We start from the raw sequence: 26,081 nt of genomic DNA, 5'->3' as shown, positions 1-26,081 counted from the left end.
GCATAATTTGGATTTCTCACATTTCCTGTAGGGTCATGAGAGGTCCCTTTGCTGTCATCTAGTGGACATTTTGCTCTATTGCCCTCAGTGTTGCCCTACACTGTTGTGGTCCATGTTTGCTGTGTTCTAGTGTACTATAAAATAGATGGTTGTCCTATTCTTAACACTGTGCCCAGTCATATTCAATGTTGGAACTGCCTTTCTGGGGGTTCTGATGCTTCTAGCTTTGACATGCATTTTTGATAACATATCTACAGTATTTCACTTTTTAATGTGTATAGTATTGCTTACTAGGTGTTGTCCAATGAATTCTGTAACCAGTCCCTCTTCAAATCATTTACATTTACATTTTAGTCATTTAGCAGACGCTCTTATCCAGAGCGACTTACAGTTAGTGCGTACATTATTCCCCCCATGGGAATCGAACCCACTACCAACTCTACCAACTGAGCTACATCCCTGCCGGCCATTCCCTCCCCTACCCTGGACAACGCTGGGCCAATTGTGCGCCGCCCCATGGGTCTCCCGGTCGCGGCCGGCTACGACAGAGCCTGGATTCGAACCAGGATCTCTAGTGGCACAGCTAGCACTGCGATGCAATGCCTTAGACAAATCAGGGTTGATTGGAAACGCTGTTCAAAAGAGGGCATAAAACATACAAATGTGTTATCATCAATCATTAACAGTTAATGGGAGAAATGTGTGTCTAGGATTAAAATGAAAAGTTTTATTTTAAGTCTTCTGGAAAATGTATATTATTCTATTTTTTTTAAACCATTTATCTTATTTTTGGATTGTACTTAAATTTGTTTATAGATATATTTAACCAACAAACCACGCTCTAGCAACATGGTTTTGTTCATGATTGATAATGAAATTAAATAATATTTTTTATGATACTTTTTCTGTTTCTATGAATGTGTCTTGATTGTTTGATATTTATAAGATTAAAATACAAAATGTCCCATTTGTGAGTTTTATTTTCAATTCCATAAAAAAGTATTTAGCAAATATTATATTGTTCTATTTTTCCCCATATTTTATCCTATTTGTTGATTAAATACATTACATTGATATTCAAACTATAACGAGTCAGATTTGGTCTTACCTGAATTGTCTGATAAACTGTTTACAGTTTTCTGTCTGTCTGTCTGTAGCTGTCTGTCTGTCTGTCTCAGTGCATGTGAGGCTAGAAAATAACCTCGCCACATTCCCCCCTTGTACGCTCCCTCACTCAATCGCCCCCTTTCTCTTCTGTTACTTTTTCTTTACAAATCAAATCAAGGGGCATCCCGAGTGGTGCTAGAGGCGTCACTACAGACCCGGGTTCGATCCCAGGCTGTGTCGCAGCTGGCCGCGACCCGGGAAACCCATGGCGCACAATTGGCCTAGCGTCGTCTGGGTTAGGGGATGGTTTGGTCGGGATGTCCTTGTCCCATTGCGCTCTATTGAATCCTTGTGGCAGGCCGGGCGCATGCGCGTTGACTGCGGTTGCCAGCTCGACTGTGTTTCTTCCGACACATTGGTGCGGCTGGCCTCCGGGTTAAGCAAGCAGCGTGAAAAAGAAGCAGTGCGGCTTGGCAGGGTCGTGTTTCGGAGGACGCATGCCTCTCCCGAGTCCATATGGGAGTTGCAGTGATGGGACAAGACTGTAACTACCAATTGGGGAGAAAAAGGGGCAGAAAATACACATATTTAGCAGATGTTATTGCAGGTGTAGCTAAATGCTTGTGCTCCAACACTAATATCTAACAATACACACAAATCTAAAAGTAAAGGAATGGTATCAAGAAATATAAAAATATTAGGATGAGCATATATACAGTCCAGCGTATATACAGTGCATTCGGAAACAATTCAGACCCCTTGACTTTTTCCAGATTTTGTTACTTATTCTAAAATGGATTAAATTGTCCCCCCCCCCCATCAATCTACACACCACCTTTGGCAGCGATTACAGCCTCAAGTCTTCTTGGGTATGACGCTACCTGTATTTGGGGAGTTTCTCCCATTCTTCTCTGCAGATCCTCTCAAGCTCTGTCAGGTTGGATGGGGAGCGTCGCTGCACAGCTATTTTCAGGTCTCTTGAGAGATGTTCGTTCAGGTTCAAGTCTGGACTCTGGATGGGCCAGTCAAGGACATTCAGAAAATTGTCCCGAAGCCTCTCCTGTGTTGTCTTGTCTGTGTGCTTAGGGTCGTTGTTCTGTTGGAAGGTGAACTTTCGCCCCAGTTTGAGGTCCTGAGCAATGTTGAGCAGGATTTCATCAAGGATCTCTCTGTACTTTTCTCCATTAATCTTTCCCTCGATCCTGACTAGTCTCCCAGTCCCTGCCACTGAAAAACATACCCACAGCATGATGCTGCTACCACCATGCTTCACCGTAGGGATAGTATTGGCCAGGTGATGAGCGGTGCCAGGTTTCCTCCAGACGTGACGCTTGGTATTCAGGCCAATGTAGAATTCATCAGACCAGAGAATCTTGTTTCTCATGATCTGAGAGTCCTTTAGGTGCCTTTTGGCAAACTCCAAGCGGGCTGTCATGTGCCTTTTACTGAGGAGTGGCCTCTGTCTGGCCACTACCATAAAGGCCTGATTGGTAGAGTGGTGCAGAGATGATTGTCCTTCTGGAAGGTTCTCCAATCTCCACAGAGGAACTTTGGAGCTCTGTCAGAGTGACCATCGGGTTCTTGGTCACCTCCCTGACCAAGACCCTTCTCCCCCAATTGCTCAGTTTGGCCAGGTGGCCAGCTCTAGGAAGAGTCTTGGTGGTTCCATACTTCTTCCATTTAAGAATGATGGAGGCCACTGTGTTCTTGGGGACCTTCAATTCCTTCGAACTCATGGCATGCACTGTCAACTGTGGGACCTTGATGATCTTCTTGGCCTTCCTGTGACACCGGGTGCTGTAGATGTCCTGAAGGGCATGCAGTGTGCCCCCAGTGATGTGTTGGGCTTACCGCAGCACCCTCTGGAGAGCCCTGTGGTTGCAGATGGTGCAGTTTCTCTACCAGGCGGTGATAAAACCCAACAGGATGTTCTCAATGGTGCATCTGTAAAAGTTTGTGAGGGTCTTAGGGGCCAAGCTTAATTTCTTCACCACACTGCCTGTGTGGGTGGACCATTTCAGATCGTCAGTGAAGTGTTCACCTTCTCTACTGCGGCCCTGTCGATGTGGATGGGGGCGTGCTCCCTCTGCTGTCTCCTGAAGTCCACGGTCAGCTCCTTTGTTTTGTTGAAGTTGAGGGAGAGGTTATTGTCCTGGCACCACTCTGCCCTCACCTCCTCCCTCTCTCGTCATTGTTGTTAATCAGGCATACCACTGTTGTGTCGTCTGCAAGAGGGGGCAAGAGGGGGCTGAGCACGCACCCTTGTGGGACCCCTGTGTTGAGGATCAGCGTAGTGGATGTATTGTTGCCTACCTTCACCACCTGGGGGCAGCCCGTCAGGAAGTCCAGGACCCAGTTACACAGGGTGGGGTTCAGAACCAGAGCCCCAAGATTAATGATGAGCTTAGAGGGTACTATGGAGTTGAAGGTTGAGCTGTAGTCAATGAACAGCATTCTTACATAGGTATTCCTCTTATCCAGGTGGGATATGGCAGTGTGTATTTGTGATGGCGATTGCATCATCCGTGGATCTATTGGGGCGGTATGCGAATTGCAGTGGGTCTAAGGTGTCGGATAAGATGGAGGTGATATGATCCTTAACTAGCCTCTCAAAGCACTTTATGATGACAGAAGTGAGTGCTACTGGGCGATAGTCATTTAGTTCAGTTACCTTCACTTTCTTGGGTACAGGATCAATGGTGGACATCTTGAAGCAAGTGGGGACAGCAGACTAGGATAGGGAGAGATTGAATGTGTCTGTAAACACTTCAGCCAGTCAGCTGAGGATGCTGCTAAGGATGCATTCTGGGCCGGCAGCCTAGCGAGGGTTAACATGCTTAAATGTCGTACTCACATCGGCCACTGAAAACGAGAGTTCACTGTCCTTAGGAGGTATTTCCCTTTACAATCCGTGATTGTCTGGAGTCCCTGCCACATACATCTCGTGTCTGAGCCGTTGAATTGCGACTCCACTTTGTCTCTGTACTGACGTTTTGCCTGTTTTATTGCCTTACGGACGGCATAACTGAACTGTTTGTATTCGATCATATAACAAAAACACACATACACTTTATATGAAAGAGCTATTTTTCCAGTAGAAAAGCGATACTCCAATTATATTAATACAGTAATGTACAGACACATAGAGGATGACATTTGAGCCATGTAATGTGGAGACTATTGCCTATTGTCCTGCCTACTGACATGTTCCTGTTGGTAAATTACATTATAAAGGAGGTGCTTACAGAAGGCTTTGAAGACTTTATTTCAATATCACCACACTTGAGCCCACACTGTGCCTTTAAGATAGATTTATATTGCACTGAGGGAGAAGTGCATGAATACTTCTGAGTGAAAGTGAAAGTATCCAGCTCCCCATTTCTTGTAAACGACACCGTTATAAAGAATTCATTTGTGCAGATGAACAGCCAGACCCTTTGGTACCGTCTGTTTTCCATAGACTGGGTGAGAGACTACACTCCACTGTTCTCCACTGTCGACAGCAAGAAACTCAAAAATTAAGGTAGGAACACTCCACGTCAAGACAATTTCTGCATTATTATGTAACAACATGTTACTACAATCATGTTGCTTGGGTTATTACAACGTTACTGACTGTAAGCCGCTCTGGTAAAGAGTGTCTGCTAGCTAATTTACCAAAATGTAAATGTACTACAAAGGTAAAAGAGGTAACGCAATGTAAATTGATACCTAACATTATTAGCCTATTTGATCATATTGTTGTGTGTGTGTGTGTGTGTGTGTGTGTGTGTGCGTGCATGCGTGTTTGTGTGTAGATATGGCTTCTCTCAGCATGACAGAAGACCAGTTGCGCTGTTCCATCTGCCTGGATATCTTCGTCCACCCTGTCTCCACTCCATGTGGACACAACTTCTGCAAATGTAAGCCATGTTTTATGGAACTTTCTATGGATCCCAACTTCGTATTTTGCCTCATACAGTAAATGTTATGTATTTTTGTCTGCCGCTGATTGAAATAATAAAGTTCCTATCTATCTGTCTATCTATCTATCAAAGCTTGTATCTCTGACTACTGGGATATCAGGGACCCAATCTGCCCTCTGTGTAAGGAGACGTTCAAGAAACGTCCCGACCTTCACGTCAACACGTTCATTAACGAGATAATCAACCAGTTCAAATCGGCACAAGAGGACATTTCGCCACACCCCATTTTGCCATTGAGAGAGGTGCGTGGTGTGGGACAGCTGAGTAAAATCGTAAAGCCAGGAGATTTTTGTTCTTGATCGTGTGACCTCACTAGGAAAAACTTCCGGCCCTGTTTAGAACTCATAACCAGGGCCCAGAGTTGTATCTGGTATGGTCAATTAAACAATTGTTCATCAACATTGTGATTATGGTTAAAATCAACCGTTTCCCCCCTATAGCCAGAGCAGGGGGACACTACAGATGGAGGAGTGAACAGGAAGATCCAGGCCAGACAGAACAAGGTGGAGGAGATCAAACACTCAGTGGAGATCAGCAGAGTGAGTTCTGGATCGTTTTCATAAAGAGTCTTAGAAGCGCTGATACAGGATCAGTTTAGCCTTTTACATCATAATGAATAAGATGATATGGACAGGGGGGACCTGATCCTAGATCAGCACTCTGACTCTGAGATGCTTTATGAATACAGGCCCTGATAAGCATCAGACTGTTGTTCTCATCTATGTAGGGTCTTCTGCAGTTGTAGTAATTCCATTTAATTAATTTACTTTCAACATCATAGCTGCATTTGTTATTAAAACTGATATATAGTTCTGGGCCACAGTCTGAATGGTCTGATTGTGTGCTTTATTCCCTCATAAAGTAACACCTGTGACTCAGATTCACAATAGGTTATTTTTTAGAGTACATTCATTTGTCTGAATCTATTTCACTTCATTCCAAAGGCTAGTTCACAGAAAGACATAGAGGAAAGTGAGCAGGTCTTCACTGCGCTGTTGCGCTCCATTGAGAGAAGCCAGGCTGACGTCGTCGGTGAGATCCAGGAGAAACAGAGAGCTGTGGAGAAACAAGCTGATTGGCTCATCATGGAGCTGGAACAGGAAATAGCAGATCTAAAGAGCGGAAACAACAAACAAGGGGAACTCCGCTCCACCCCACAACAGGTAGCTGTGTTCTACTGCTTCTTTCTGTGGTCGATTTGAATGTAGTTGACTACAGGGTTAGGGTTAGGGTAAGGGCTAGGGTTAGGGTTAGGTTAAAGGCTAGGGTTAGGGTAAGGGCTAGGGTTAGGGTAAGGGCTAGGGTTAGGGTAAGGGCTAGGGTTAGGGTAAGGGCTAGGGTTAGGGTTAGGGTAAGGGCTAGGGTTAGGGTAAGGGCTAGGGTTAGAGTTAGGGCTAGGATTAGGGTAAGGGCTAGGGTGAGGGCTAGGGTTAGGGTAAGGGCTAGGGTTAGAGTTAGGGTAAGGGCTACGGTTAGGGTTAGGGTAAAGGCTAGGGTTAGGGTAAAGGCTAGGGTTAGGGTAAGGGCTAGGGTTAGGGTAAGGGCTAGGGTTAGGGTAAGGGCTAGGGTTAGGGTTAGGGTAAGGGCTAGGGTTAGGGTAAGGGCTAGGGTTAGAGTTAGGGCTAGGATTAGGGTAAGGGCTAGGGTGAGGGCTAGGGTTAGGGTAAGGGCTAGGGTTAGAGTTAGGGTAAGGGCTACGGTTAGGGTTAGGGTAAAGGCTAGGGTTAGGGTAAAGGCTAGGGTTAGGGTAAGGGCTAGGGTTAGGGTAAGGGCTAGGATTAGGGTAAGGGCTAGGGTTAGGGTAAGTGCTAGGGTGAGGGCTAGGGTTAGGGTAAGGGCTAGGGTTAGAGTTAGGGTAAGGGCTAGGGTTAGGGTAAGGGCTAGGGTTAGAGTTAGGGTTAGGGTTGAGATGGGATGTAGACATGAAGCTAGGGTTAGGGTTGAGCCGGGATGTGGACATGAAGCTAGGGTTAGGGTTGAGCCGGGATGTGGACATGAAGCTAGGGTTAGGGTTGAGCCGGGATGTGGACATGAAGCTAGGGTTAGGGTTGAGCCGGGATGTAGACATGAAGCTAGGGTTAGGGTTGTGGTTGAAGCTACGGTTAGGGTTAGGATTAGGCTTAGAGTTAATACGGGATGTGCACATGAAGCTAGGATTTGGGTTAATTCAGGTCAGCTCTTAGTAGAACTCAACTCAGCTGACTGTACCCGGTACAGCCAGCTGAGGGCCACCCCTCTGAGTCAGGTTTCTTTCTAGGTTTTTTCCCTATAGGGAGTTTTTACTGCCATTGAGCTTCTGCTCTGGGCAGGGTTACTGTTAAGCACTTTGTGACAACGGCTGATGTAAAAAATAATGCATAACATACATTTCATTGGGTTAGGGTTAGTCAGTACTTAGTAAAATTCAACCCAACTGTCCTCTGCTGTATATCTGTTCTGAGGTCAGTCCTTAGTAAAACTCTATCCCAACTGTCCTCTGCTGTAGATCTGTTCTGAGATCAGTGCTAGCAGTGGTGGAAACACCATCTGGGGAATTGTGTCCCAACTGGAGGATACCTTCAGAGAGGAGATGAAGAAAGTCATGGATAAAGGTTACTATTCTTTATTTATCTATAATTATCAATTTTATAAAAGTTTACAAATACTGTAGAATCATGACCCACTTGGCACAGACGTCAATTCAATGTCTATTACACATTTCTTCAACGTAATGTCATTGGAATGACATGGAAACAACGTTGACTCAACCAGTGTTCTACACAATTACAGTAATTTTTTATTTGGCCGCATTCGATTTTTCAATAATTACATTTGTGGTCCTCTGTAGCTCAATTGGTAGAGCATGGCGCTTGTAACGCCAGGGTAGTGGGTTCGATCCCCGGGACCACCCATACGTAAAAATGTATGCGCACATGACTGTAAGTCGCTTTGGATAAAAGCGTCTGCTAAATGACATATTATTAAATCTACATCATGAACAATTACATTTTCAATTGTGAGTCTTTTCTTTTAATTCAGGACTGAAATTGCTGAAGACTAATGCAGGTAAAACATGCTACAATCTACAATCCACATATTCACATGTTCATCTCTCGTTTATCGATCTCTTAACCCACCATTTAATTAATTACTTTACATTTTACTGTCATTTATCCGTTCTTGTTTTGATCCTAACTATAGCCTGGTCAGGTGACACCACATGGTGGCCATGGAAAACTCCTGGCCCTAATTACAACTAACAGAATGGATGGATGGATAAAAAAATTGATGGATGGATGAATGAATGAATGGATGAATGGATGGATAGATAGATAGATGGATGAAAGGATTAATTAACGTATGATGAATGTATGGATGAATGGATAGATGGTTGAGTTAATGGATGAATGAATGGATGGATGGCTGAATTAATTAATTAATGGATGGGTGAATGAATGAATGAATGAATGAATGAATTGATGGGTGAACAAATGGAGGGATGGATGAATGGATTAATTAATTAATTGATTAATGGATGAATTATATATCTGTTTTATTGTTATTTTCCGATAGTGAACGTGATTCTGGACCCCGACACAGCTCATCCTTTCCTGGCTCTGTCTGAAGATGGGAAACAGGCCAGACACGTCAACGATTGGAGGATCCTGCCTTTCAACCCCAAGAGGTTCAATACCAGTATCAGTGTCCTTGGGAGGACAGGGTTCTCCTCCAGGAGATTCTACTTCGAGGTGAGATACATTACAATAAATAAGAGCCAAACCGATGTACCGGTTGACTGACATTATCGGATATTTGACGTTTTGGGGCTTTTAGATATGTATCTTATCAGTCTATATACCACCATATCGACTGAACAAAGAAATCATAATAATCCTTTCAGATTATTGTTTCCAAGGTAAGAAATCAGCCCTCAGAGTATCATTGTAGGGTTTTTTCAGTTTTGTGGGTATATTAGAGGGAAGTTGTACTAACTAACTGTAAGATGTGGTTCTCGTACCTAAGGATGAACGCACTAACTGTAAGTCGCTCTGGATAAGAGCATCTGCTGAATGACAAAAATATAAATATAAATGTATTTTAAAAAAACTTGAATTTGAACTTAAAGGTCCAGGTCTCTGGGAAGACTGACTGGGGCCTAGGAGTGGCCAGGGAGTCCATCGACAGGAAGGGGAAGACACTCCCGACCCCTGCGATTGGCTTCTGGGCCTTGTGGATGACCAATGGGCACGAGTACAAGGCTGCAGAGGATTCTGGCTCCATCGTCCTCTCCCTGAGAGAGAAGCCCCAGAAGGTGGGGGTGTTTGTAGATCACAAGGAAGGGTTGGTGTCTTTTTATGACTCGGAAGCCAAGGCTCATATCTATTCGTTCACTGGGTGCTCCTTCAATGAGAAACTTTTCCCATTCCTGAGCTCTAGTGTCAATGATGATGATAAAAACTCCGCCCCATTTGTCATTCTGCCTGTCAGTCATAGAGGCTGACAGGCTGATTGGTTAGAAATCAAGATGGGATGGGCCACATGTAATTTGATTGGTTCTGGTGTGTTGAGAACTCTGATTCTTTACATAGCCAAGGGAAGTAGGGTTGCCGCAACCCCTGAAAAATTGAAATAATTTTATATTTATATATAAAATTATATAATGTCTGAATACTGACTGAATTTGTGCAGCACGTGTGACAAATATCGAACAGCATGTTGAGTTGCGGCCATAGAGATATTATCAATAGAAAGATTCTCACCTTGCCAATTTGACTGGTAAACTCATGGGTACGCTCGAAATGGCTGCCAGTCCTGACTTGAATGGGCACTTTCCTTCTATGGATTCTGTTTCAATGGATTATATTTCTATTGGTTCTCTTTCTCTCTGTTGCCGTCAGTGAATAGCGAAACGCCTTTCGCAAATTTCTAAATACAATCGTGGGAAACACGTTAGGAAAGAAAATGCCTTCTGCTGAAAAGAGAAGACTAATCTGTCTGTAGAAGCTACCAACTCAGACGAACAGCACTGTTTTTCAAAGTAGCTCAGGCCTATCTTGAAACCATCATCGGTACGGTGAGAAGGTATATTCATGTTATCTCCATCATTGGGTGAGTCAGTGCCACTGGGAAGTTTATTTAGAATCCTAATGTAGCCTATAATACATTTCCTCCTAATATTGTACAATCTGTCTCCTTTCTTTCTATTAGCCCTGGGCCAGGTCAAGACCCGGTCATTTTTATTCATCTGTTTGACAGTGTCAGAGTAGCCACTCATTTCGTTCATTTGTGTAGTATTCAAAAATATTCGGATAATGTCTACTGTCATGTAGGCCTAAAATGAAATGAGTTTATAAAAGCCACATTTTTTTGGACCCTGCTAAAAGAAAATCCCCATATGTGTCAATCCTACAAACGCTTCTGCTGAACTGTACGCCAGTATGCAAATGCTATGATATAATGCAATATTATAAAGGGTATTTTTACGATTCTTGAACTCCGCCTCATTTGTCATTCTGCCTGTCAGTGATAGAGGCTGACAGGCTGATTGGTTAGAAATCAAGATGGGATGGGCCACATGTAATTTGATTGATTCTGGTCTGTTGAGAACTGTGGTTCTTGATGATAGTACTGATTATTTGTCCAATAATCAATCTGCCTATGTGTTGAACTTGGTGTGAACTGTGTGTGATTTAGATAATATGAATAACATGACAAATAACATTTCAATAACATGACAAATAACATTTCAATAACATGACGAATAACATTTCAATAGCATGATGAATAACATTTCAATAACATGACAATAACATTTCAATAACATGAAGAATGTTGATTTAGTTGATATAGCATGTTCAAAAATGTATTAGATGAGTGCTTACAGCTATTACATTGTATTTCCAATCACAAATAGCATGAATGAATTGGTATTCAGTATGCATTGTTATCCTTGTTAGGAGTTGGACAAAAATTGAACAATAAAACTATCTTTCTGCGCCGGAATTCCTCTACATTTTCCATGAAAAAAAGACATAAATCTCTCTTCATTCTCTTCATCCACTCATCTCCTCCCTCATTTCTTCTCCTCCTTCTCCTCCCTCCTTCTTCTATCCACCTCAGTCAGAGTCAGTCTTTTTTCTTCCACCGCAGGGTGACAGAGTCGGATATCCCTCGCTGTCTCAGTTCATCTTGTAGCTAAGAGAGATAGACACACAAGGATAGTCACCATATGATCTGACCATCTAAATGTATGACTGTAAGTCGTTTGGATAAAAGCGCATGTTAAACTGTGTATATCAGGAATCATCAACTAGATTCAGCAGGCTTATTTACATTTACATTTACATTTTAGTCATTTAGCAGACGCTCTTATCCAGAGCGACTTACAGGAGCAATTAGGGTTAAGTGCCTTGCTCAAGGGCACATTTACGTCATTTAGCAGACGCTCTTATCCAGAGCGACTCACCAATTGGTGCGTTCACCCTATAGCCAGTGGGATAACCACTTTACAATTTTGGGGGGGTAGAAGGATTACTTTATCCTATCCCAGGTATTCCTTAAAGAGGTGGGCCAGCATCCCTATGGAACGCTTTCCACACCTTGTAGAGACCATGCCCCGACAACTCAAGGCCGTTCTGGGGGGGGATGATACTTTGGTGTAGGTTTCCAAAGTTAAAATCACTTGGAGCTGATTTGCTGGTGTTTTTAGAGTATTTTATGTCCAACAAATAGTAATAAAAATGTAACAAATTGATCAGAAAACTTGTGGGGCCAAATATAGTTGGGGAACCCTGGCATATACATTATTATCATTATTACCAGGAATAACTCCTAACTAACTAGGGCCCAGAGTTTTTCCTTGTCTGTTAAGGTAAGAGAAAACTGTTGGGCCTTGTAATGATGGTTAACGGGTGAGGTAGAATGACTCACCTTCTTCAAGACCAGCTCGGTGATGTTAGAATCTGTTAGCGCTGTTGTTGAGGTGAATTTCACCTGCACTCCAGCATATCCTCCAACACGCGCGCGCACGCACACACACACACACACACACACACACACACACACACACACACACACACACACACACACACACACACACACACACACACATTTAGTACATCCTCCGTCTTTCAAGTCCTTTCATGCTCTCATTATTACTCTACTATTTGGGTACACACAAAAAACACACACACACATACACTCACACACACTTCACTCACCAGTGTAGTAGCAGACAAAATACTGTGGAAGGATGCAGATCTCATCGTTCCATTGTCCATTGTTAGTCATCGATGCCTCAACACAACCCTCAGACCTTCCTTGGAAATTATTGGGCTCTCCCTCTACCCAGTATCTGAAGGAAGAGTTGCTCTGGTCTGACCACTTCCATGAGTCTCTGAACAGGCCGATCCACACGTTGCTACCATTGGCCACTCTCTGTATCAATCAATCAATCAATCAAATGTATTTATAAAGCCTTTTTTACATCAGCAGTTGTCACAAAATAACTTATTTACTGTAACCCGGCCTAGAACAAGAAAGAGAAAGCAAAGCGCAAGTGAGATCACAGTGGCCAGGAAAAACTCCCATGTGGTCCTCTGTTCCTTCGTAGTTTAGTTGGTAGAGCATGGGGCTTGCAATGCCAAGACAGTAAGTTCAAATGTTTGTATGCATGCATAACTGTAAGTCACTTTGGATAAAAGCGTCTGCTAAATGGCATATATTAGTGATGAAACATAGAAGAAAACAAGACACCTGTATCTCCTGGTTCTCAGTCTGGTTCCTCACACTGGCCAGGTCTGTGTGGTGATCTCTGCAGTAACTCTGAGCTTCAGACCAACTTCGGCTTTCATTAATCAAACTAAAATGATTGGAGGAATTGGTCCCTCCTGTTGGGAAAGGATATTGTGAACAAATTTGACCTGTGTGTGTGTGTGTGTGTGTGTGTGTGTGTGTGTGCCAGAGGAGGCTGGTAGGAGGAGCTATAGGAGGACGGGCTCATTGGAATGGAATAGTTGGGAACGGTATGTTTGACTTCATTCCATTTATGCCATTCCAGCCATTACAATGAGCCAGTCCTCATATAGCTCCTCCCACCAGCCTCTTCTTGTGTGTGTCTTCATAGCTCACTGGACACAAACTAAGCCAGTAGCACAGATCGAACTATCCAAGCAGTTGATACATCTCCTTCTCAAATGTTGATATTTGGTTGTGTAGACTTTTGTAATACAGTAAATAGCCTAAAGTTAAGGCTATCTTACAAACTAAATTAACAGTATTTATTCAACCTTATGATGAGTAAAACATCCATGGACACATTTTGGGGTTCTATTTTTCTAGTATTCGTTTTGATGTCTCTTATGGGATACGTCACAAGGTTGAAATATCCAATCACACTTGTTTTCCCACTTGAATTGTGTTGTGCTTTTAAATTGTTATTAAGTGCAGTGATAACACGTGACAACTAAACCAAAAATCAGACAATGTTTTTTCATTGGAATTTGGTGGTTCTTTTACATGGTTGAAAGCAACGTGATAACACATTTGGAATTCAACAAACTTTTTGCTGTCTTTTTCAGTGGGTGAATATAGGTTGTAATCTCATTGATCAACGTATCTACAAATATTACCCAATTGTCCACATTCAAATGACTTGGTGTGCCCAGTGGGGGGGGTCATAGGTGTGTGTATCGTCCAAAAAAATGCATAATAGGTTTATGTAATCGGTTATTTCTTACCGTCGTAGCAGATGAAGATGTCTTTGTTTGAGCAACGCTCGTCGTTCCACCTTCCGTTGTCTCTCATCACTGTGCAATACTGTCCGCTGCCTTGGTTATCAGGCTGTCCGCTGTCCCAGTTCCTAAACACTGCCTCCCCGTCTCCATAGAAACCACTATCTTCTAGAGACCACCTCCAACTGTTAACATCATCATACAGCCCTATCCAGACATTTCCATTGTATCCATTGACAACTTGTCTGAATCTGTTCATATCCTCCATGTTGTCTATGGTGGCCAGGTCAGTGTACTTCTCTCTGCAGTAGCTCTGTGCTTCAGTCCAGGTCTTGGGGTCATTCACAAAGAAGTATTGGCCGGTGAGGCTTGACGACAGTTGGTGGAACCCTGAAAAAGGACGCACACAAAATTCAACATATGCAAGAATCCAGTGCCTCCATTGGAGATTGATTTCCTACACACACACACACACTGTATTGCATACTATATGCAGTAAGAGTGTCTGTATGTGTGTGTGTGTGTACAGGATAATGAGACTTACCTGAGAGTAGCAGGAGGAGCGGCACACACCTTTTCATATCTAACAGTTGAATTCCCTTCAACCAATTCCCTGTGTCAGAAGAACTACTGGCGAGAGATCCACTACGTTAGCTGGATCGTTTGAAATAAGTGAAGGAGAAGCGTTTGGAGATGCTTATAATGAAGTAACACTTTCACACCTCCCCAGTTTTAGCTCCCCTTACACATCCTGTATTTCTTGTTCTTGTCTTCTTTCCAGTAAAACAGGTTACATTCCGGGCTAGTTCCTTACATGAACACACACTACAGAATGTGCGTATGGATTGCACCCAATGTTCCCTCTAAGCTGCGTGCAGTAGCCCCTAGACTGCCGCCCAGGCTTAGCGTATTATAAAATACATAGTCTACCACTAAGACTCGCACCACCACTAAGACTCGCACCAAAAGCACAGTATCCAGTCATGGGTTGGGGTGTCTATTTATTTCCTAATGCTCCTTTCAGGCGTCGTCACTGGTTATCACAGCCACAAAGTCATAAACCCCGCCTTTTTCTACAATTTATCTTCTTAAAAAGTTATTTTAAACCTAACCTTAACCCTAACTTTAACCACACTGCTAACCTTATGCCTAACCCTAACCTTAAATGAAGACCAAAAAGCCATTTTGACTTTGTAGCTGTGGTAACTAGTGGAAACCCCTTTTTTTCAGGTGTCTCTCCACTGTTGTTAAATTACAATCAATCACTAATGCTTTATTTTCCTGGTCAAGTCTGATCTCGCACCTTCCTGGCTATCACTTTTTTTTAAGCATACTTTCTATGCTCCGCCAAACTGCAGAGAAGCCTAATTTGCATGCCACTATCAGTCACTTAATTTTACTGAGCAAGGTGAGAAGGGAGGTGTCCGCTGTCAAATCCTGGAGAATGTTAAAGAAAAACAGTCAAACCAATAGAACCCAAAATAATGATTTCCATTCGATATTGTGGGGGGAAAAGCGCCGATCATGTTTTTGTAAGAAAATAATCATCCTGACAATACTTTCAGAACCACCTTCTGAACACTTACAACTTTAACCTTCAAGCCAGGGCTGAGGTCGGTGCCCCAAGGCCCCAAATGCGATAGTCCGGCACTGCCTCAAGCCACCAACTAGTGTCATTTTGACCCCAGAGGATTCTTTTTTTTTTTATCATAGCCCAAAGGTTGTTTAATAAATTCTTCAAATTGTTCATGACTTTGTCACTTGTTCTTAACAAATATTTTTTGTTTTTTTAGTGTATCAATATGGATTTTTTTATTTAAGTCCTTTGGGGTCATTTTGACCCCAGACAAAAGACACCTAATTCCGCCTACTGTAATTTGATAATTAGGACCTTTATTTGAATCTAGGTTTCTCTGGAGACATAATGTAATGTTTTCCATACCACCAGAGGGTGGAGGGGGACATGTATCAATGATCAGTGATTCTACATAGAGACCTGTATTGGTGTGTACTCTCCCAAAAGTAGTTATCCCAGGACAAATCTAAAAAAGTATGTATTTGAATCCAGGTTTCTCTGGAGACATAATATTACATTATTCATATCCTCAGAGGGTGACGGGGACCTGTTGGAGTGATCTTGACCTGATGGACAGATCCCCTGCAGAGATGGAGCACCAGATGTACTCGTCTATGGTTATAACTGGTTATAACTAGATATGGGTGTGTAAAGAATGTAAATGACGATAGATATAGGCTTAGTTACAGTCAAAACAGCTCATAAAAGTCTGTCAGTGGTATGAATACTTGGTAGAACTGTAATACAGAAACCAGCTACCCCCTGAATGTACACATAGTGCTGTATTGGTGTGTATTCTATGAAAAATATTTATATAAATACCAGAATTCCTATAATCCCCTCCAATATTATATATGTACAACTTGTTAAGGTATTTTGGTTGCTATAAAATTTGGTTTGAAGTGACTTTGAGGATTTGGGCAAGCTTTTTTAAGCATCCTGCCATAGGCCCTACCACTCCCATTGTATCACTAGCAGCGATGCTAATGCTGGCTGTGGGGTGAGTAAATAAAGAAAACTAAGCCATATTTTTGGTCAATGTCTCTCAGGATAACTTTTTGAAGTGAATTGAATAACGTTTTGTCAATAAAATGAAGTATATTTCAAATATTTGTGTATTTTGGTGCCTTTAAATGGGAGTAGTTTTACCACATAAACATGACAAAATTCCTATTTTCTTCAAAATTCGGAAAACTTACAAATAAATCAAATGATGGTAAATTAACTTTTTAGTACTAAGGTGGATTGTACTTTGGGAAAAATCTGAACTTTATATAAAGGAAAAATCTATATTTTGGTTTGAAAGAATATGCAAATTCACTGTCATTTTGCTAAAATAACAGTATATTTTGGTCATTTTTATTTCAGATAACATTAATTGCATGTCTAATGATATTTTGATAAGAAATAAGTTCATATTATTGCTGTGATTGTTGCTTTTTCCAAAAGTTTCTTCTTGGGGTCAAAATTAAAGAAACTTCTATAGCGACAGGACAAATGATAATATTAACATTTAGATAAGAGCTGATTTAGTTTATATAGTGTGTTGTACAGTAAAGTATACGTATATTAAATCCGTAAATACAGAATTTACAATGAATGTTGAATCACAAAGAGTATTAACTAATTAGTATACAGTGAAGTACATTGTTATCCTTTTTAAGAGTTAGACAAGTATCAAAGAATAAAGCCATCTTTCTGGAGCAGATTTCCTCTATATTTGCCATGAAAATAAATAAATGCTTCTCTCTTCATCCTCCTTTCTTTCTTCTCCTCCTCCTTCTCCTCCCTTCTCCTCCTTCTCCTCCCTTCTCCTCCTTCTCCTCCCTTCTTCCATCCATCTCAGTCTGTGTCAGTCTTTTTCTTCCACTGCAGGGTGATCAATGGAAACAGGATGCACCTGAGCACAATTTCGAGTGTTATAGCATGTTATAGTATAGTAAATAAGGTATTTCTGGTTTTTATTTTTAAGAAATTAGCAAAAATGTCTAAAAACCTGTTTCACTTTGTCATTATGGGGTATTGTGTGTAGATTGATGAGGAACATGTTTTATTTAATCCATTTTATAATAAGGCTGTAACGTAACACATTGTGGAAAGGGAAGGGGTCTGAATACTTTCCGAATGCACTGTAACGTGTTGATGTTACCTGAAGGAGGAGATCTGACCACACCCTGCTTCTGAACAGACCAATACACACGCTGCTGTTGCTCCGGGCTTTGTACTTCCATGGTTCTGAGCTTGGTTCCTCACACTGGCCAGGTCTGTGTAGTACTCTCTGCAGTAGCTCTGAGCTTCAGACCAACTTAGTTTCCCATTGACATCAATGTTAAATTAAGAATTTACTTAAATGGAAGTTAGGATTTGCTCCATAAAAGTGGACAAACATTTATACCTGGGTTTGCATTTTAACTATGATAATTCAATGTTATGATGAAAATTCTTCAGTGTCTTTCAAAGTTCCTGATCTTTCAAGAGCGAATACTAACTTCCACTTAGAATTTTCACTTAGTCATGCATTGCTGTCCATGGGGAAACTAAAATACACAAGCACAGAGGGCTACTCACCATCACAGCACACAAGGAAGTTCATCCGGAAAACAATTGGTATCTTCCCACTTCCCTCCATTCAATAACAGTTCACAGTAATGACTTCCTCCAAAATGATCAGTTTGTCCGTCATCTCAGTTTGCAAACTCTGTCTCTCCTTCTCTGTAGAACCAAGGTTGTATATGTTTATGCAATGAAAACGAGCAAAAACAAATTATTCTCTGCAGAACCAAGATAATTATCGTAAACTAAAACTAAAACTAAATCATATAAAAAAAGAAATAGAAATATGTAATGAAAACGAAATAAAAACTAGGTCTGAAAACAAACTGAATGTATAAAAAAATTATTTTAAACAAGTTCAGAACCTTGTGTAGGACTTTTTCCCAGTGAAAGACCAGTTCCAACTGGTACGGTCATCATACAGCCCTATCAGTAACCACTGTCTACAGCCTCTTCATATCCTCCATGTTGTCTCTGGTGGCCAGGTCAGTGTACTTCTCTCTGCAGTAGCTCTGTGCTTCAGTCCAGGTCTTAAGGTCGTTAACAAAGTGGTACTGACGAGTGAGGAAGAAGACAGGCTACACAACCCTATGGGAAGCAGATGAAGAGAATGAATGTTAATTATAAAGGAACAACAGGTGACAACTAGCCAGCTGACTAAATCTGGCACATTTACAGAAATGTTGATTGATGTGAATTGTCCCTTTCAAATTAACGTAATGAATGAATAAATTAAAGTGTTATAAAATTGCACTATTGACAGTATTCTAATAACAGAGGTGAGACTCACCTGAAAGGAGCATTAGGAAATAGACTCCAGCCCATGACTGGATACTGTGCTTTGGCGGTAGTCTTAGTTATATTTCTGTGTGGAAAAAAACAACCACATTTTAGGTCAAAATCTTGTACAATAGGGATAACAGAAGGCAATTCAGATGATTCAAAAGGAACACTGATCTAGGTTCTATAGAAAGAGGCTACTTCCTTACTATGACATCAGTATTGTGTACATAACAAATGAAGCTCCTTCGCACTTCTTCAGATTTCTACATATCTATAGTGAACATGTAGAGGTATACAGAAACGCCAGGTAATTGGTAAATAACTCTACTACTAGAGCTTGCAGCTTGTCTCCCTTCTGTCCTGTTACAATATGTTAACATGTAATCCTTATCCCCAGAATTATTTGTGAAGCCATAAAGGACATGTGAAAATATGCATTATATATACAAAACAGTGGAGGCTGCTGAGGGGAGGACTGCTCATAATAATGGCTGGAACGGCGCAAATGGAAAGGCATCAAACAAATGGAAACCATGTGTTTTGCTGTATTTGATACCATTCCACTGATTCCGCTCCAGTCATTACCATGAGCCTGTCCTCCCCAATTAAGGTGCCACCAACCTCCTGTGGTACAAAAGTATGTGGACAGCCCTTCAAATGAGTGGATTCGGCTATTTCAGCCACACCCGTTGCTGACAGGTGTATAAAATCGAGCACACAGCCATGCAATCTCCATAAACAAAAATTGGCAGTAGAATGGCTTTACTGAAGAGCTCAGTGACTTTCAACGTGGCACCGTCATAGGATACCACCGCCGAGTGCTGAAGCGCATAAAAATCGTCTGTCCTCGGTTGCAACACTCACTACCAAGTTCCAAACTGCCTCTGAAAGCATTGTCAGCACAAGAACTGTTCGTCGGGAGCTTCATGAAATCGGTTTCCATGGCCGAGCAGCCGCACACAAGCCTAAGATCACCATGCGCAAAGCCAAGCGTCGGCTGGAGTGGTGTAAAGCTCGCCACCATTGGACTCTGGAGCAGTGGAAACGTGTTCTCTGGAGTGATGAATCACGCTTCACCATCTGGCAGTCCGACGGACAAATCTGGGTATGGCGGATGCCAGGAGAACGCTACCTGCCCCAATGTGTCAACTGTAAAGTTTGGTGGAGGAGGAATAATATTCTAGGGCTGTTTTTCAAGGTTCGGGCTAGGCCCCTTAGTTCCAGTGAAGGGAAATCTTAACGCTACAGCATACAATAACATTCTAGACGATTCTGTGCTTCCAACTTTGTGGCAACAGTTTGGGGAAGGCCCTTTCCTGTTTCAGCATGACAATGCCCCCGTGCACAAAGCGAGGTCCATACAGAACTGGTTTGTCGAGATCGGTGTGGAAGAACTTGACTGGCCTGCACAGAGCCCTGACCTCAACCCCATCAAACACCTTTGGGATGAATTGGAACGCCAACTGTGAGCCAGGCCTAATCGCCCGACCTCTCTAATGCTCGTGGCTGAATGGAAGTAAGTCCCTGCAGCAATGTTCCAACATCTAGTAGAAAGCTTTCTCAGAAGAGTGGAGGCTGTTACAGCAGCAAAAGGGGAACCAAGTTCAAATTAATACCAATGATTTTGGAATTAGACATTTGACGAGCAGGTGTCCACATACTTTTGGTCATGTAGTGTACCTTCAGTTAGTTACACCAAAGCAGTTTTCTAACCCCCTCCTTTTTGTCTGTGGAGCTCATTGTGGCCCAAAGAGTATTAACTAAGGAAATTGTCCTTTACACACTTTAGATTTGGTCCCATTGTTAGTTTTCCTCATACCGCCTGTCAATTGTCACTTAACTGGTGTGGTTAAGTGGCAGAGAAGATAGCCAGCCAACTTCCTCCATTCTTTGTTAGTACTTTCATTTCATTATTTTACGATGTGAAGCACTTTGTTACTTGTATTGGAAAGCGCTATAAATACGGTTATTCTCATCCAAAATAACAGAAGACCGGTCATCATATGCAGTCCTTCTCAAATAGTGGGGCTCGGAGCGATGCCGGGGGGGCGCGTGTGACCCTGGGGAACATGCTTTTTTTTGCCGCAGGGAGTAGTTTTTTTTTGCACCGAACAAAAGCACAGAGTAGGAGATATGAAGTGCAGATAACAAACCCTTAAGAGACGCCATGGAAACATATTTAACAGGGATGAAAAGAAAGGCGGAGAGAGACGGAGATAATGAGACAAACGTAAGTCTCCCGAAAGCTAAGACGAGGAAATATGACGAAGCGTATGTAGCGCTTGGCTTCACTGTGACTACGGTGGAAGAGGAAAGACCGGTATGTTTACTGTGTCTAAAAATGTTGGCAGCGGACAGCATGAAGCCAAATAAATTAAGGCGTCACTTAAATACATTACACCCCAATCACGCTGATAAGCCGCTTGAGTTTTTTCAGCGAAAACATGCCGAATATTGCCAACAATCGTCCCGCTTTGTGAATGCTACTTCAGGAAACCAGCGAGCACTGTTAGCATCATATAAGGTGGCGTACCAAATTGCTCAGTGCAAAAAAAAACACTCCATAGCAGAGGAGCTGATACTGCCTGCAGCATTAGACATGGTCTCTGTCATGCTGGATGACGCAAGTGCTGCAAAAATAAAAACTATCCCTCTGTCCAATGACACTGTCGCCAGACGTATAAATGACATTGCTAACGATCTTAAAGAACAGCTGGTAGATAAAAAAAATCAGCACAAATGGTTTTATTCATTTTTGTTTTATAGGTCAGTGTTTCATATATTGGGCTCCTGAGTTCATGTTGCTGATCAATTTGAATTTATTATTTATTGATTATATTTTATTTTATTTTTCAGTATCAAATGGTCAAAAAAAATTTACAGTTAAAATAAGGCAAATTTCAGGCAAATTGATGCACTTTAAGTCTTTTCTGTTACAGACTAAAAAACAATGTTAATAAAGTTATTCTTTGTTGTAAGTTGATCTATATTTCTTTATTTTATTTTTTATTTTCTTTAATGTTAATAAGGATACAATGTTATGCAGAGGTGTACTTAGAACAATTTCATAGACAAATGATACTATTTCCAGTTGGGGGGCGCGAAATGTTTACTTATTCCTAGGGGGGGCGCAACAGAAAATAATTGAGAAGCACTGTGCTAGACCAACTCAGAAGTGTACAATGTAGCACAGAGGATGGTTAATCAATTTCATAGTTATTAATAGGTAGCATTGAAAGTGACACTTAAATGAATGAGACAAAAATAACCACAATTTATTTTTGAATTTTATTACAAAAAACATCAGGATTTTTAATTAACAATTCAACAGTCTATCTATCCAGGATGAACAAAAAGACAGGGGGGGGGGGAATGAGAGAGACAGGGAGGAAAGAGGGAGGGGGGGGAATGAGAGAGACAGGGAGGAAAGAGGGAGGGGGGATGAGAGAGACAGGGAGGAAAGAGGGAGGGGGGGAATGAGAGAGACATTGTGAGTGTCTGTCAGTCTGTACAAACCCCCATTAAAACAAAGGAATTGGAAAACGGCATCAAAAATTAATATTGGTATCTGGCTCTGCTCCCCCCTCCCCAACGATCAAGATATCAATCTTACTCAGCAAATAAACTATGTCCAAGAAGATGAGAGGATGAATGGTAGAATGCCAGAAGTGGAAGGAGGGAGGGAACAGAAGATTATTTGTTTTCACAAAATTGTATAAAATGCTTTGCAGAAGATACTGTATGTCATCATTATCACTGCTTACTCTATTGGTTTAGAAACAATTTAACAGAAAAACTATAGTTTGCAATAAAAACCCTTTCAACACACACACAGACACCTGGCTCCTGGAAACAGGGGAGTGAGAGTTGCCAAAGGAAAGGAAGGAGGAATGAAGAAAGAAGGAATAGAACGAAAGAGATGGAGTTTGTGTCCGTCTGTCGTCAGGTACGATATGGCCATTTAAATCACGACACTCACTGCCTAATACAAACGCATGGGGATGCTACTACCTCTATAGACACATTGTATAGCGTGTGTGTGTTTCTGTGTTTGTGTTTGCGTATGAGGGAAAGATGAAGGGAAGTGAGAGCGAAGATGAATTGGAGGAGACAATGTTTTGGCAGTGTGTGTTTTGTTGAGACCGTGTCTGGTGATGTCATCATTCAGTGGCGCCGTTTCTTCTTGGCGATGGGGGGTGGGGCTGACGAGCGGCCCTTCCGCTTCCTATTGGCCGACGAGGTCTCCTCCGTGTCCTCGTAGTGAGACTCTATGTCGGCTAGGGGAGGAGGCGAGAGAGAGGGAGGGAGGGAAAGGGTCAATATCAAAACATTTGCAACCGATTTCACATTACGAGTGTCAATATCAAAACATACGAGGACAAAACTGTCATAGGTCGTTCAATGAAGAAGTTCCAATTCACATTGGATAACAAAGTAGTAGTATTTTCAAGTGTTTCTCCACCTTTTCTATACCATGGACCAGCAAGCGATGGTACCTCTTGCTTCAGGGATGGTAAGCTAGGTTTTTCCCTCCTTGGGGGAGAATGTAGAGGAGTAGACTTACCTTTCCTGGCCTCCTCTTCCAACTCATCCCAGTCTTTACCACTCTCCTCTTCACTGCCCAGCGATGCACTGTAGTCTGAAATACACACACTACTAAGTCTCTGTACGTTTATGTTTGTGTGTGTGTGTACGTGCGTGTGACAGTAAGTCAATGTAAGTGGTGTGTGTTTTTGTGAAAATGAGAGAGGACTATGTATGGGTCAGTAATCATCTGTGTGTGTGTCTCAACATGACTTGTTACCATTACCAGAGTCCTCGCTCTCTGAGTCATAATCTTCATCACTGTCTTCCTCCTCTGCCTCACTCTCGTCTGCCGAGGGGTTAAAGGTCTGGTCTTCCCCTGACTCAGAGTCATCCTCTGCTCCTTCCCCCTGAGAGAGATGGAGAGAGAGAGATAAACAGAGAGAAACAAAGAGAGAGAGAGAGAGACAGAGAGAGAGAGAGAGAGAGAGAGAAACAGAGAGAGAGAGAGATGGAGAGAAACAGAGAGAGATGGAGAGAAACAGAGAGAGAGAGAGATGGAGAGAAACAGAGAGAGAGAGAGAGATGGAGAGAAACAGAGAGAGACAGAGAAACCGAGAGAAACACTTTTGTCCAACATCTTCATTTTAACACAACACTATGTTTTAATAGCACACACACGCTCCACATTCACTCTCACACGCTCCACATTCACTCTCACACGCTCCACATTCACTCTCACACGCTCCACATTCACTCTCACACAGTCCTCACCTCACTCTCCGGGTCTAAGAAGGACCACCCCCCCTGTTCAAAGAAGCCCTCTGGGTCGTCCACTATAGTCTTCATGATTTTAGTCCAGTTCAGAGACTGGACCCCCTCTGTGTACTTGATATCACAGGAACTGGAGAGTGAGAGAGGTGGGGTGGAGAGAGTGTGAGGGGGAAGGAGAGGAGAGAGCGACAGGTTTTTCTTTAAAGTCGTTTTTTATTTTGAGGAGCAACACTTGGTAAAACTCTGCTAACACAAACATCCATTTAAAAACAAATTCCTTTCCCCAAAAACGAATTCACAGTTAAAAAGGAGGAGACTAAATCCACAAAGTGATTGGTTGATGGATATATGACATTAAGCAGATACTTTTAATCCAGAACGTTCTACAGATTCCATTTTCGTATCGGTGAGCTGAAATCAAACCCACGACTCTGGCATTGAAGGTGCCACACTACCAACTGAGCCACACAGATCCAGTCCACTTGAGTCACTCCTTGATGGGGTCCAGTGAGTTAACTGACTGCTAATTGGTTGATTGGTTAATCAGTGCTTTCCGTACGTTCCGGGCTTGGGGGGGGACGGTGTCCCCTGAATTGTTGGGGGGCAGAACGAGCTCCATTTGTGACAGCCTCTGGTACATTCTAATGCCTTGATTCCTTCCGAAATACACAGCTAAATTATTAAATACTTTAACGACTTTACCTGCCAGATTGGTAACACGAGTTGTGGCATTCAGTAGAAAGACCACAAAAATGTATGAATTCAGTGTGTTAGTTGTTTTGGATATCGTTTAGGCGAAGGTCTACGTGATCAGGACTATGTTCTAAGTGAGAGAACCTTTAACATTAAACCTGTTCTCATGAGATTCAACTAATATTTAGTTTTACTGCAAGATATGAATTGCCACAATGATGTTTGTTCTTCAAGTTATGCATTTTATTGGATCTGCTGCTGTGGACACCTAGGATAAGGAAACCAATGTGTAATTTTGGTGAACTATCCCTTTAAGAGTTTGGCCTGTCAATCAATCACTGTGGGCGAAATTTTCAGGTGAGGGGGCAAGGATGTTGGTGAGTCACAGAGTTGGTAGGGTTTCAGACCTGTCAATCAATCACTGTGGGCGGGACTTTGAGGAAAGGCGGTAGATTAGTAATCTAGTCAAAAAAACGAGCCTAGGTTAATCGATGCACTTACTTGAGCCACTCCTTGATGGGGTCCAGTGAGTTGACGGGCACGGCGTTGATCATGGTGACCTTCTTGCTGTAGTCCTTGTAGACGATGACCACGTCAAAGTTCTTCAGGTGAAACTGAACGCGCTCAAAATGCACCAGCTCCACCTCATCCAGAGTCACCACGAACGGAGGCTGGGGAAGGAGCGAGAGAGGATGGAAGGATGAGAAGAAAAAAAAAAATATATATTATATATATATATATATATATATATATATATATATATAGTAGACTGCTGAGAGCATGTACCTTTTTAGTGTTAACTTTAACCTACAAAGGATTTTATTAGATAAAATATCTGCCTCAAGGCCTAGCTTGGTTTAAAACACATGGTGGAGAATGCAAGCAGTGCTGCTGACTATATCAGTGAATGTGTAGTAGTAGTAGTATTATTAGTGTGTAGTAGTAATTTCTGTAGTAGTAGTAGTAATAGCAATGTGTGTAGTAGTAGTATTAATGTGCTGTAGTAATAATGTGTGTAGTAGTAGTAGTAGTATTAATGTGGTGTAGTAGCAGCAGCAGTAATATTAATGTGTGTAGTAGTAATAATAGTAGTAATAGCGGTGTAGTAGTAGTAGTAGTGTGGTGTAGTATTAATGTGTAGTAGTAGCAGTAGTATTCATGTGTAGTAGTAGTTTTACTGTGGTGTAGCAGTATTAATGTGTAGTAGTAGTAGTGTTAGTGTGGTGTAGTATTAATATGTGTAGTAATAGTAGTAGTGTTACTGTGATGTAGTATTAATATGTGTAGTAGTAGTAGTGCTAGTGTGGTGTAGTATTAATGTGTGTAACAGTAGTAGTAGTAGTATTAATGTGTGTTGTAGTAGTAGTAGTAGTAGTAGTAGTAGTAGTAGAGGTA

At 42.0% G+C, this 26,081-nt stretch overlaps 3 protein-coding genes across 7 annotated transcripts in view; 1 reads left to right on the top strand and 2 right to left on the bottom strand.

Annotated features, from left to right (window-relative positions):
* Positions 1-4,439: 4,439 nt before the first annotated feature.
* LOC121554426 (E3 ubiquitin-protein ligase TRIM39) lies at positions 4,440-11,054 on the top strand. 2 transcript variants are annotated; one of them, XM_041868015.2, is made up of 10 exons: positions 4,440-4,630; positions 4,905-5,009; positions 5,145-5,314; positions 5,513-5,611; positions 6,017-6,235; positions 7,558-7,663; positions 8,091-8,117; positions 8,625-8,800; positions 9,178-9,547; positions 10,584-11,054. In XM_041868015.2, the coding sequence occupies exons 2-10, from the start codon at positions 4,907-4,909 to the stop codon at positions 10,586-10,588; spliced, it is 1,275 nt and encodes a 424-aa protein (XP_041723949.1). In that variant the 5' UTR covers positions 4,440-4,630; positions 4,905-4,906; the 3' UTR covers positions 10,589-11,054. The 2 variants fall into 2 exon arrangements, with proteins under 2 accessions (XP_041723949.1, XP_041723948.1); XM_041868014.2 differs by lacking the exon at positions 10,584-11,054 and having other exon boundaries at positions 4,441-4,630; positions 9,178-10,545.
* On the bottom strand, positions 10,870-14,474 carry LOC121554427 (C-type mannose receptor 2). The gene is made up of 6 exons (XM_041868016.2): positions 14,328-14,474; positions 13,790-14,173; positions 12,807-12,940; positions 12,272-12,488; positions 11,982-12,061; positions 10,870-11,246 (listed from the first exon to the last, which is right to left on the bottom strand). Exons 1-6 carry the CDS (start codon positions 14,362-14,364, stop codon positions 11,178-11,180), a joined length of 921 nt encoding a protein of 306 aa, XP_041723950.1. The 5' UTR covers positions 14,365-14,474; the 3' UTR covers positions 10,870-11,177.
* A 7,662-nt stretch (positions 14,475-22,136) lies between these two features.
* Positions 22,137-26,081, bottom strand: part of supt16h (SPT16 homolog, facilitates chromatin remodeling subunit) — a 20,327-nt gene continuing 16,382 nt past the window's right edge. For 3 of the 4 annotated variants that reach the window (XM_041868407.2, XM_045211847.1, XM_045211846.1), the window contains 5 exons: positions 25,188-25,357; positions 23,994-24,123; positions 23,500-23,629; positions 23,260-23,334; positions 22,137-22,972 (listed from right to left, as the gene is read on the bottom strand). In XM_041868407.2, the coding sequence (XP_041724341.1) occupies positions 22,860-22,972; positions 23,260-23,334; positions 23,500-23,629; positions 23,994-24,123; positions 25,188-25,357 (618 nt within the window). In that variant the 3' untranslated portion in view covers positions 22,137-22,859. The remainder of the gene's footprint in view (positions 22,973-23,259; positions 23,335-23,499; positions 23,630-23,993; positions 24,124-25,187; positions 25,358-26,081) is intronic. The other variant, XM_041868408.2, reaches the window with a different exon arrangement.

This window comes from Coregonus clupeaformis, chromosome 39 (assembly GCF_020615455.1).
Source record: "Coregonus clupeaformis isolate EN_2021a chromosome 39, ASM2061545v1, whole genome shotgun sequence".
NCBI lineage: Eukaryota > Metazoa > Chordata > Actinopteri > Salmoniformes > Salmonidae > Coregonus > Coregonus clupeaformis.
This window is presented reverse-complemented; position numbering and strand designations above follow the sequence as displayed.

Coding starts and splice junctions, on each gene's coding strand:
- LOC121554427 (XM_041868016.2), bottom strand. CDS start 14,364: ATGAAAAGGTGTGTGCCGCTCCTCCTGCTACTCTCAG. Junction 12,941..13,789: donor CATCTTCATCTGCTACGACG/GTAAGAAATAAC, acceptor CTTTCCCAACAG/GAGGGACCAATTCCTCCAAT. Junction 12,489..12,806: donor CTGAGAACCAGGAGATACAG/GTGTCTTGTTTT, acceptor TGATTGATACAG/AGAGTGGCCAATGGTAGCAA.
- LOC121554426 (XM_041868015.2), top strand. CDS start 4,907: ATGGCTTCTCTCAGCATGACAGAAGACCAGTTGCGCTGTTCCATCTGC. Junction 6,236..7,557: donor TCCGCTCCACCCCACAACAG/GTAGCTGTGTTC, acceptor CCTCTGCTGTAG/ATCTGTTCTGAGATCAGTGC. Junction 7,664..8,090: donor GAAGAAAGTCATGGATAAAG/GTTACTATTCTT, acceptor CTTTTAATTCAG/GACTGAAATTGCTGAAGACT.